General features: G+C 40.8%; 1 protein-coding gene across 1 annotated transcript in view; it reads left to right on the plus strand.

Moving 5' to 3' along the window:
• atg16l2 (ATG16 autophagy related 16-like 2 (S. cerevisiae)) overlaps positions 1 to 8,875 on the plus strand; it is a gene marked incomplete at its 3' end in the record, with an annotated part of 31,948 nt that extends 23,073 nt beyond the window's left edge. Inside the window, exons 9-10 of the mRNA XM_064960084.1 lie at positions 2,769 to 2,880; positions 8,770 to 8,875. Of these exons, the coding sequence (XP_064816156.1) occupies positions 2,769 to 2,880; positions 8,770 to 8,875 (218 nt within the window). The remainder of the gene's footprint in view (positions 1 to 2,768; positions 2,881 to 8,769) is intronic.
• Positions 8,876 to 13,523: the final 4,648 nt, after the last annotated feature.

Below are 13,523 nucleotides of genomic sequence, written 5' to 3' on the forward strand. Positions count from 1 at the left end.
TCTATGGTTACATAGACAGAATAATATGAATGTTCTATGGTTACATAGAATAATATGAATGTTCTGTGGTTACACAGACAGAATAATATGAATGTTCTGTAGTTCTATGGTTACATAGACAGAATAATATGAATGTTCTATGGTTACATAGACAGAATAATATGAATGTTCTGTGGTTACATAGACAGAATAATTTGAGTGTTCTGTGGTTACACAGACAGAATAATATGAATGTTCTGTAGTTCTATGGTTACATAGACAGAATAATATGAATGTTCTATGGTTACATAGACAGAATAATATGAATGTTCTATGGTTACATATACAGAATAATATGAATGTTCTATGGTTACATATACAGAATAATATGAATGTTCTGTGGTTACATAGACAGAATAATATGAATGTTCTGTGGTTACATAGACAGAATAATATGAATGTTCTGTAGTTCTATGGTTACATAGACAGAATAATATGAATGTTCTATGGTTACATATACAGAATAATATGAATGTTCTATGGTTACATAGACAGAATAATTTGAGTGTTCTGTGGTTACATAGACAGAATAATATGAATGTTCTGTGGTTACATAGACAGAATAATATGAATGTTCTGTGGTTACATAGACAGAATAATATGAATGTTCTGTGGTTACATATACAGAATAATATGAATGTTCTGTGGTTACATAGACAGAATAATATGAATGTTCTGTGGTTCTATGGTTACATAGACAGAATAATATGAATGTTCTGTGGTTACATAGACAGAATAATATGAATGTTCTGTAGTTCTATGGTTGCATAGACAGAATGATATGAGTGTTAAGTGTTTCCTCATAATGAAATGAGTTACAGGTAATGTAACATTCAGAATATATAGATATTTGGCTCTTTGCTTTACTTAGTCCAGACATTAGTCTGCTAATATTAGCTCTGACTGAGCTCAATCACAAAGAAACCATTTCTCCCACTCATGAACATTGATGATTAATTCTTCCCTAGCCCTTCTTCCTTCATAGTGCACATACTAGGATAGGGACGCAGTGACACATCAGCCATTTCTGCTGTCATGGTTACCCGACCGGCAGTCATACACGCATCAACAACACTTTATTCACGTGCTTCTCCTTTTCCAGCAGTCTTGCTGATTTACGCTAGCAAACATTACATCTCGGGTTGCTCATGTATACATTTTACAGCCAGATGACAGATATATATATATAAACACATAATCTGCACATTGCTTAGTCTCATCATACAGTATGTCTATAACCCACAGTTCTGGGGTGTGTCTCATACCGTTATATTTCAGACAGACAGGTAGACAGACGCAGACAGACAGGCAGACAGACAGGTAGACAGACAGACACTGGTAGACAGACGCAGACAGACAGGTAGACAGACAGGCAGACAGACAGACAGGCAGACAGACAGGCAGGCAGGTAGACAGACGCAGACAGACAGTCAGACAGACAGGTAGACAGACAGACAGGTAGACAGACAGGCAGACAGTCAGACAGACAGGTAGACAGACGCAGACAGACAGGTAGACAGACGAAGACAGACAGGTAGACAGACAGGTAGACAGACGCAGACAGGCAGACAGACACTGGTAGACAGACACTGGTAGACAGACGCAGACAGACAGGTAGACAGACGCAGACAGACAGGCAGACAGACACTGGTAGATAGACGCAGACAGACAGGCAGACAGACACTGGTAGACAGACGCAGACAGACATGCAGACAGACAGACGCAGACAGACAGGCAGACAGACACTGGTAGACAGACACAGACAGACAGGCAGGCAGGCAGACAGGTAGACAGACGCAGACAGACAGGCAGACGGACACAGGTAGACAGAGGCAGGTAGACAGAGGCAGGCAGGCAGACAGACAGGCAGACAGACAGACAGGCAGACAGACCTTGTCCATCTCTGAAGGCTGAAATATACTTAACTTTGTTTAGAGCCAGGGGTTCACCATGATCATGATATTTTATCAGGAAAAACCCTGGTCCTAGTTACTGTACATCTAGAAAGATTGTAACTGGGAAAAATATAGGGCCTATGTCCTACAAGAAAGTCTTGACTTGGACTGATATCCGTTCCGGTAGCTTTAGAGATAATATTCTACAAGAGGAGCAGGAGCTCCACTACAAGAGGAACAGCAGCTCTACAATACTTTAGAGATAATATTCTACAAGAGGAGCAGGAGCTCTACAATACTTTAGAGATAATATTCTACAAGAGGAGCAGGAGCTCACAATACTTTAGAGATAATATTCTACAAGAGGAGCAGGAGCTCTACAATACTTTAGAGATAATATTCTACAAGAGGAGCAGGAGCTCTACAATACTTTAGAGATAATATTCTACAAGAGGAGCAGGAGCTCTACAATACTTTAGAGATAATATTCTACAAGAGGAGCAGGAGCTCCACAATACTTTAGAGATAATATTCTACAAGAGGAACAGGAGGTCCACAATAATTTAGAGATAATATTCTGTAAGAGGAGCAGGAGCTCCACAATACTTTAGAGATAATATTCTACAAGAGGAGCAGGAGCTCCACAATACTTTAGAGATAATATTCTACAAGAGGAACAGGAGCTCAAGCAGTAGAACATTTGAGGTTCCGGTACTCAGCTCCGGTGAACTCCTGCCCAAGTCGAGTATAGGGCGCAGATTGTATCCTGGTAGGGCCTCTCGGTCAGGAAAAACTCCTGGCGTTAACTGAGTTCTGTTATGTTGTGTTTCTTAGTAGAAAGAAGCGTCGGGGGAACTCGCTGTGTCTGAGTCTGGAGGAGGAGCTGTATGTTCCTGTAGGGATCTGTCTGGCTGCCAGGGTCCCTGTTAGGGCTCTGCATGTCCTGGTAAGACATTAACCTTAACCCTGTATGTCCTCTCTGTCTCTCTCTCCTCCTCGCTCTCTCTGTGTCTCTGTCTCTCTCTATCTCTGTCTCTGTGTATCTCTGTCTCTCTCTCCCTCTCTCTCTCTCTCTCTCTCTCTCTCTGTCTCTCTCTCTGTGTATCTCTGTCTCCTTTTCTGTGTATCTCTCTCTCTCTCTCTCTCTGTATCTCTGTCTTTCCCTCTCTGTGTATCTCTGTCTCTCTGTCTCCTTTTTTGTGTATCTCTGTCTCTCTCTCTCTCTCTCTCTCTCTGTCTCTCTCTCTCTCTCTCTCTCTGTGTATCTCTGACTCCTTTTCTGTGTATCTCTGTCTCTCTCTCTCTCTCTCTCTCTCTCTCTCTCTGTATCTCTGTCTTTCCCTCTCTGTGTATCTCTGTCTCTCTGTCTCTCTCTCTCTCTCTCTGTATCTCTGTCTTTCCCTCTCTGTGTATCTCTGTCTCTTTGTCTCCTTTTTTGTGTATCTCTGTCTCTCTCTCTCTCCCTGTCTCTCTCTCTCTCTGTGTATCTCTGTCTCCTTTTCTGTGTATCTCTGTCTCTCTCTCTCTCTCTCTGTCTCTCTCTCTCTCTCTGTATCTCTGTCTTTCCCTCTCTGTGTATCTCTGTCTCTCTGTCTCCTTTTTTGTGTATCTCTGTATCTCTCTCTGTCTCTCTCTCTCTCTGTGTATCTATATCTCTCTCTCTCTCTGTCTCTCTCTCTCTCTCTCTCTCTCTCTCTCTCTCTCTCTCTCTCTCTCTCTCTGCTGCCACTAATACCGTGTTTAAAACAACTAGAAACTTGGAAATCTCTGACTTCAGTGAGTTCAAGACAACTAGGGAACTTTGGGGAAAAATTAGATCCGACTGGGGAAACAACTTTTATCCAACTCTGAATTCCAACTCGGAAACTCAGGCCTCTTTCTAGAGCTCTGACCTTCCGACCTGAAGATCACTGACGTCATGATTTGACCAGAGTTCCCGGTCTTGATATGCCGCGTTCAAAACAACTGGGAACTCTGAGAAAAACGAGGTTTGGCCTGAGAAGAACAAAATTGGCAGACCAGGCATATAGCCAATATGCTGTAATAATGGTTTAGACCAGGCATATAGCCAATACTGCCCAAACCTCATTCCTGCAGAACTATTTTTAATGGTTTAATGTTACATAATGTTAAAAAATATATATAATCTGAGCGGTAGTGCTTTTTGACTGCAAAAGTGATCTTGACAAATGGTCACCACTGTTCTAGTTAATCATTGTACCATCTATACTGCTGTGAATTATCTTGTCAATAACCAAAAATATTGTATTTTCTGCCGGTGTCCAAAAAAAAAAACGAAAGTAAAAGACACAACAACAAAAAATTGCTTATATCGTTACCATGACCTTTAACCTTAACCTTGTAGGGATCTGTCTCGCTGCCAGACACCGGTGATTCACTGGTGATTCAACGGCTGCCTGTCATTTACCTCATTTCTTACCCCTACAGATGTAGGGTATTAATTTGAGACAGTTTGCTACAGCAAGAAAAACCACATCAGGACTGACACATATCAGTCCATTGTATCAGGGCAGGGCCACATTAGGAACTATTCAGGCCTTTGTTATAACCATGTAAATGGAGGTGGTGGAAGGATACAGGAAGCCCCTGGTGAGTGGTTAGCCTTTCCTGATCCGTGCTCTCTGAGAGGACAGAGTTCCTCTGTGTGTTCTGAACAGACTCCTCTCTGTCACACACAGCAGCTCTGTTACTGGGACTCTCTGTCGCTACTCAGGGACATTTTCATTTGAATGGCCAAGCCCACGCAACCGCAGAGGAACTAGCATGATCCGCTAGCCCAAGGAAGGTGCCCTCTGCTTCCTGCCTCCTCCCACCCTACCACTTCCTTATTTGGAGAAGTGTCATGTAGTCAGTGTGATCTGCATTAACTCTGTGCTGTGGCTGTCTGCTCATTCTCCATTAGATTTAAATGTCACTCTTCAGGTATATCGTTTGGTGTGGCTCACTCAGGAAATAGGGGCCTATTTTAACGGTCTCCAGACAATATCACAGTTACCACGGTTGGTTTGTGAAGACTGCCTGTTGTTTTTTGTTTACAGATTACAGTCACATCTGTAATATAATTGTCTTGTTTTTTTTTGTGTCCTCTGAGCCCAGTTTTTCTGAAGTTATCTGGATGTTCACCTATCGGATCGAATACATAAACATTTTGTGAATAGAAGGGATTAACAATTGACTTGAATGGGGAACTCCTGTTCTATTCATTATATTTCTAATGCATTTAAATCCTTGTCCAATGCTGTATGTGGACCCAGACAACATACAGGAAGTATATTAGATTTTTGTTCATGTTTGAGTCACTCACTTTGATTTTAAGAAGAAAGTGTATTTATATCTACAGCGTCAGAACACTCAAAACTGAGACACGTTGACGTTGTTGAAGTAAATGTGATCATCAACAGGGGGGTTATTCATTCAAGTGGAAAATAACGGACTGCATGAAAGGTGTGATCCACAACGATCTAACCCCGAGCTGGTAAGAGGACTGGTCACCCCACAGTGCCTGGTTCCTCTCTAGTTTTCTTCCTCGGTTCCTGCCTTTCTAGGGAGTTTTTTTTCCTAGCCACCGTGCTTCTACTTCTGCATTGCTTGCTGTTTGGGGATTTAGGCTGGGTTTCTGTACAGCACTTTGAGATATCAGCTGATGTAAGACAGGCTATATAAATTACATATATATGCTTATGTAAAAAGGGCTTTATAAATACATTTGATTTGATTAATGATTTACTGGTAATATACACCAAGTGTACAAAACATTAGGAACACCTCTTTCCATGACACAGACTGACCAGGTGAATCCGAGAGAGAATACACTGAGTGTACAAAACATTAGGAACACCTCTTTCCATGACATAAACTGACCAGGTGAATCCGAGAGAGAATACACTGAGTGTACAAAACATTAGGAACACCTCTTTCCATGACATAAACTGACCAGGTGAATCCGATAGAGAATACACTGAGTGTACAAAACATTAGGAACACCTCTTTCCATGACATAAACTGACCAGGTGAATCCGAGAGAGAATACACTGAGTGTACAAAACATTAGGAACACCTCTTTCCATGACACAGACTGACCAGGTGAATCCAGGTGAAAGTTATGATCCCTTATTGATGTCACCAGGGTTTTTAAGCCTTGTGATAATTGAGACATGGATTGTGTTTGTGTGCCATTCCGAGGGTGAATGGGGCAAGACAACATCTTTAAGTGCCTTTGAACGGGGCACGGTAGTTAGGTGCCAGGCGCACCGGGTTTCAGCGTGTCAAAAAAAAAAAACTACAAAGCTGCTTTTTCCACGCTCAGCAGTTTCCCGTGAGAATCAAGAACGGTCCACCACCCAAAGGACATCCAGCCAACATGACACAACTGTGGGAAGCATAGGGTACCACAGTACGAGTCATAATACCCATAAAGCCTAGCGGTCAAACAGGGAAATGGTTCCAATTGTTTTTCCACCATTAATTTTTCCCATAGGGGATTTTAGAAACACTTTAATTAAGGGCTGTGTTTCGTGTAGGTTTACCCTGGATTTACGTTTTTATAACCTTGTAAATCTCTTTCGGACAAGGTGACGTGTATCAATATACTCACCTGTATTTACCCCCCCACCCCCAATATAAAATGCTAATTGGCTGCTAATGTGGCTATCATAAAGAACTACAAATGCCATGATGTTCTGGATGAGACTGACGAATCGAGGCGAAGGTAAAATATTCTCTGGATTAACTCATGTTAGATAATTTACACTGAACAAAAAATATAAACGTGTTTCATGAGCTGTTATAAAAGATCCCAGAAATGTTCCGTATTCGCAAAATGCTTTTTTTCTCTAAAATGTTGTTCACAAATTTGTTCACATCCATGTATGTGAGCATTTCTCCTTGCCAAGATAATCCATCCACTTGACAGGTGTTGTATATCAATAATCTGATTAAACAGCATGATCATTACACAGGTGCACCTTGTGCTGGGGACAATAAAAGGCCACTCTAAAGTGTGCATTTTTGTCACAACACAATGCCACAGATGTCTCAAGTTTTGAATGAGCGTGCAATTGGCATGCTGACTGCAGGAACATCCACCTGAGCTTTTGCCAGATAAATGAATGTTCATTTCTCTACCATAAGCCGCCTCCAATGCCGTTTTAGAGAATTTGGCAGTATGTCCAACAGCCTCACAGCCGTAAACAACGTGCAACCACCACCAGCCCAGGACCTCCACATCCGTCTTCTTCACCTGCTGGATCTTCTGAGACCAGTTGATGAAACTGTGGGTTTGGACAACCAACGGATTTCTGCACAAACTGTCAGAAACTGTCTCAGGGAAGCTTATCTGCGTGTTCGGCGTCCTCGCAAGGGTCTTGAACCTGACTGCAGTTCGGCGTCGCAACCGACTTCAGTGGGCAAATGCCTCATGGTAGTAGTGGGGTTAGGGTATGGGCAGGCATAATCTACGGACAACGAACACAATTGCATTTTATCAATGGCAGTTTAAATGCACAGAGATACCGTGACGAGATCCCGAGGTTCATTGTCGTGCCTATTCATTCTCCGCCATCACCTCATGTTTCAGCATGATAATACACAGCATCATGTCGCAAATATGTTCCCGTTCTTCCATGGCCTGTATACTCACCCGACATGTCACCCATTGAGCATGTTTGGGATGCTCTGGATTGACTTGTTTTCGACCGCGTCTTTCAGTTCCCGCCAATATTCAGCAACCTTGTACAGCCGTTGAAGACGAGTGGGGACAACATTCCGCAGGCCACAATCAACAACCTGATCAACTCTATGTGAAGGAGATGTGTCGCTCTGCATGAGGCAAATGGTGGTCACACCAGATACTGACTGGTTTTCTGATTCACACCAGATACTGACTGGGTTTCTGATCCACACCCTTACTTTATTTTTAAAGGTATCTGTGACCAACAGATGCATATCTGTATTCCCAGTCATGTGAAATCCATAGATTAGGACCTAATGAATTCATTTCAATAGACCAATTTCCTCATATGAACTGTAAACTCAGTAAAATCTTTCAAATTGTTGCGTGTTGTATTTATATTTTTTGTTTTGTGTCGTAAGTAACTGATGTCCCATGTGGTTCAGTTAGTAGAGATTGGCACTTGCAACGCCAGGGTTGTGGGTTCGATTCCCACGGGGAGGACCAGTATGAAAATGCATGCGTTCACTACTGTACATACTGGATAAGAGTGTCTGCTAGATGACTCAAATGTCAATAATTTGGCAACTTCTTTTAAATGGACAATTCTGTCTTGTGCAAGTTTTAAATTGACCAGATACCTGTTAGCAAAGGTGTCAGCTGGAGATGACGTGCAGGAGCATGCTGGGATTTGTAGTTTTATATGATGTCTACTTTTGATGCTAATTACCATTTGTAGAACCTGAGAGTAAAATAGAGCCGAATATATTGAATAACGTTACGAGAGAGATTTAAATGGTTATCAAATTGTCACGCCATAGTAAGCCTACGCGAAACACAGCACTTATTTTAAGTGTTAATGAAATCCCCAACGGGAAAAATTAATAGTGGAAAAATGATTGGAAACATTTCCTTGTTTGACCACTAGGTTTTATGGGTATTATGACAACTGCACAGTGGGGCTCTATAGGAGTCAACATGGCCCAGCATCCCTATGGAAAGCTTTTTGAGTCCATGCACTGACGAATTGAGTCTGTTCTGAGGGCAAAAGGGGGTGTACCTCAATATTAGGAAGGTGAACCTAATGTTTTGTGCACTCTGTGTATGTAACTCTGTGTTAATGATTGAGTTGTTCTCTCTCTCCAGGATGCCCATGAGTTGGGCATTAATGCAGTGAGGTTCAGCTCCAGTTGTAACCTGCTTGCTACTGGAGGGACAGACAGATCCATTAAGCTGTGGGACGTTAAAGCAGGTATGGGAATGTGTGTGTGTGTGTGTGTGTGTGTGTGTGTGTGAAGACCATGTCTCAAGACCACCCTACACTACTGTACCTAATAAATATGGGCACATCTCACTACTACTGCTTCTACTACCACTACTGCTACTACTGTTACTACTACTACTACTGTACATAATGAATATGGGCACATCTCACTACTACTACTACTGCTTTGACTACTACTACTATTGTTACTACCACAGCTGCTACTACTGCTACTAATGCTACTACCATTACAACTACTGCTACACTACTACTGCTACTACGACTGTACATAATGAATATGGGCACATCTCACTACTACTACTACTACTGCTGCTACTACTGCTACTAATGCTACTACCACTACTACTGTACATAATGAATATGGGCACATCTCACTACTACTACTACTGCTACTAATGCTACTACCACTACTACTACTACTACTACTGCTACTACTACTGCTACTACTACTACTGCTACTGTTACTACTACTAATACTACTGCTACTACTACTACTACTGCTACTAATGCTACTACTACTGCTACTGTTACTACTACTAATACTACTGCTACTACTACTACTACTGATACTACTACTACTACTACTACTACTACTACTACTACTACTGCTACTACGGTACATAATGAATATGGGCACATCTCACTACTACTGCTACTACTGCTATGACTATCACTACTACTACTGCTACTACTGTTACTACTACTACTGCTACTACTACTGTTACTACTACTGCTACTACTACTACTACTACTACTACTGATGCTACTACTACCACTACTGCTACTACTACTACTATTACTACCGCTACTACTGTTACTACTACTACTGCTACTACTGTTACTACTACTGCTACTACTGTTACTACTACTACTGTTACTACTACTGTTACTACTACTGCTACTACTACTACTACTACTGATGCTACTGTTACTACTACTACTGTTACTACTACTGTTACTACTACTGCTACTACTACTACTACTACTGATGCTACTACTACCACTACTGCTACTACTACTACTACTACTATTACTACCGCTACTACTACTACTACTGCTATTACTGATGCTACTACTACTACCACTATTACTACTGCTAGTACTACTACTACACTACTGCTGTGACGACTACTACTACCACTACTACTGCTACTATTACTACTACTGCTACTACTACTACTACCACTACTGCTACTACTACTACTACTACTACTACTACTACTACTACTACTACTACTGCTACTACTACTGTTACTACTACTGATACTACTACTACTACTACTGCTACTACTACTACTACTACTACTCCTACCACTACTACTACTACTACTACTGTTACTGCTACTTCTACTACTACTGTTACTACTGCTACTACTGCGACTACTGCTACTACTACTACTACTACTACTACCACTACTACTGTGCATAATGAATATGGTCACATCTCACTACTACTACTGTTACTACTACTACTACTACTACTACTACTACTACTACTACTACTACTACTACTGTTACTGCTACTACTACTACTACTGTTACTACTGCTACTACTACCACTACTGCTACTACTACTACTACTACTACTACTACTGATGCTGCTACTACTGCTACTGATGCTGCTACTACTACTACTGCTGATACTACTACTACTACTACTGCTACTACTACTACTACTACTACTACTACTACTACTACTACTACTACTGTTACTGCTACTTCTACTACTACTGCTACTACTGCGACTACTGCTACTACTACTACTACTACTACTACTACCACTACTACTGTGCATAATGAATATGGGCACATCTCACTACTACTACTGTTACTACTGCTATTAATGCTACTACCACTACTACTACTGTACATAATGAATATGGGAACATCTCACTACTACTACTACTGCTACTACTATTGCTACGACTACCACTACGACTACGACTACCACTACGACTACTACTGCTACTGCTACTACTACCACTACTACTGTACATATTTAATATGGGCACATCTCCCTACTACTGTTACTAGTACTACTACTACTACTACTACTGCTACTACTGTTACTACTACCACTACTACTACTGTTACTACTACACTACTAGTACTACTGCTACTACTATTACTACTACTACTGCTGCTGCTACTACTGCTACTGATGCTACTACTACTACTACTACTGATGCTACTACTACTACTACTACTGATACTACTACTACTACTACTACTGATGCTACTACTACCACTACTGCTACTACTACTACTATTACTACCGCTACTACTGTTACTACTACTACTACTACTGTACATAATGAATATACATCTCACTACTACTACTGTTACTACTATTAATGCTACTACCACTACTACTACTACTACTACTACTGCTACTACTACTACAACTACTACTGTACATAATGAATATGGGCACATGTTACTACTACTACTGCTTACTACTACTACCACCACCACTACTACTACTACTACTACTACTGATGCTACTACTACTACACTGTTACTTCTGTTACTACTCTGCTACTGTTACCACTACTCTACTACTACTACTACTACCACTACTACTACTACTGCTACCACTACTGCTACTACTACTACTACTACTGTTACTGCTACTACTACTACTACTGTTACTACTGCTACTACTGCGACTACTGCTACTACTACTACTACTACTACTACTGTTACTACTACTGCTACTACTGTTGATACTACTACTACTGTTACTACTACTACTACTACTACTGCTACTACCACTACGTTACCACTACTACTGTTACCACTACTACCACTACTACTACTGTTACTACTGTTACTACTGCCTACTACTACTACTACTGTTACTACTGTTAATACTACTACTACTACTACTACTACTACTGTTACTACTACTACTACTACTGCTACTACTGTTACTACTACCACTACTACTACTGTTACTACTACTGTTACTACTACTGTTACTACTACTACTACTACTACTACTACTACTACTGCTACTAATGTTACTACTACTACTACTACTGCTACTACTACTGTTACTACTACTGATACTACTACTACTACTACTGCTACTACTACTACTACTACTACTACCACCACTACTACTACTACTACTGTTACTGCTACTGCTACTACTACGTTACCACTGCTACCACCGCGACTACTGCTACTACTACTACTACTACTACCACTACTACTGTGCATAATGAATATGGTCACATCCACACTACTACTACTGTTACTACTACTACTGCTACTACTACTACTACTACTACTACTACTTCTACTACTACTACTACTACTGTTACTGCTACTACTACTACTACTGTTACTACTGCTACTACTACCACTACTGCTACTACTACTACTACTACTACTACTACTGATGCTGCTACTACTGCTACTGATGCTGCTACTACTACTACTACTGATACTGCTACTACTACTACTACTACTACTACTACTACTACTACTACTACCACTACTACTACTACTACTACTGTTACTGCTACTTCTACTACTACTGCTACTACTGCGACTACTGCTACTACTACTACTACTACTACTACTACCACTACTACTGTGCATAATGAATATGGGCACATCTACTACTACTACTGTTACTACTACTATTAATGCTACTACCACTACTACTACTGTACATAATGAATATGGGAACATCTCACTACTACTACTACTGCTACTACTATTGCTACGACTACCACTACGACTACCACTACGACTACCACTACGACTACTACTGCTACTGCTACTACTACCACTACTACTGTACATATTTAATATGGGCACATCTCCCTACTACTGTTACTAGTACTACTACTACTACTACTACTGCTACTACTGTTACTACTACCACTACTACTACTGTTACTACTACACTACTAGTACTACTGCTACTACTATTACTACTACTACTGCTGCTGCTACTACTGCTACTGATGCTACTACTACTACTACTACTGATACTACTACTGCTGCTAATACTACTACTGCTACTACTACTACTGTTGCTCCTGCTACTGATACTACTATTACTACTACTGCTACTGTTACTACTATTACTAATACTGCTACTACTTCTCTTACTACTACTACTACTACTACTGTACATAATGAATATGGGCACATCTCACTACTACTACTGTTACTACTGCTATTAATGCTACTACCACTACTACTACAACTACTACTGCTACTACTACTACAACTACTACTGTACATAATGAATATGGGCACATCTCACTACTACTACTACTGCTACTACTGCTACTACCACTACTACTACTACTGTTACTTCTGTTACTACTTCTGCTACTGTTACCACTACTGCTACTACTACTACTACTACTACTACCACTACTACTACTACTGCTACCACTACTACTACTACTACTACTACTACTACTACTACTGTTACTGCTACTACTACTACTACTGTTACTACTGCTACTACTGCGACTACTGCTACTACTACTACTACTACTACTACTGTTACTACTACTGCTACTACTGTTGATACTACTACTACTGTTACTACTACTACTGCTACTACTGTTACCACTAGTACCACTAC

The sequence above is a fragment of the Oncorhynchus masou genome, unplaced genomic scaffold, assembly GCF_036934945.1.
Source record: "Oncorhynchus masou masou isolate Uvic2021 unplaced genomic scaffold, UVic_Omas_1.1 unplaced_scaffold_1943, whole genome shotgun sequence".
Classification (NCBI taxonomy): Eukaryota; Metazoa; Chordata; class Actinopteri; order Salmoniformes; family Salmonidae; genus Oncorhynchus; species Oncorhynchus masou.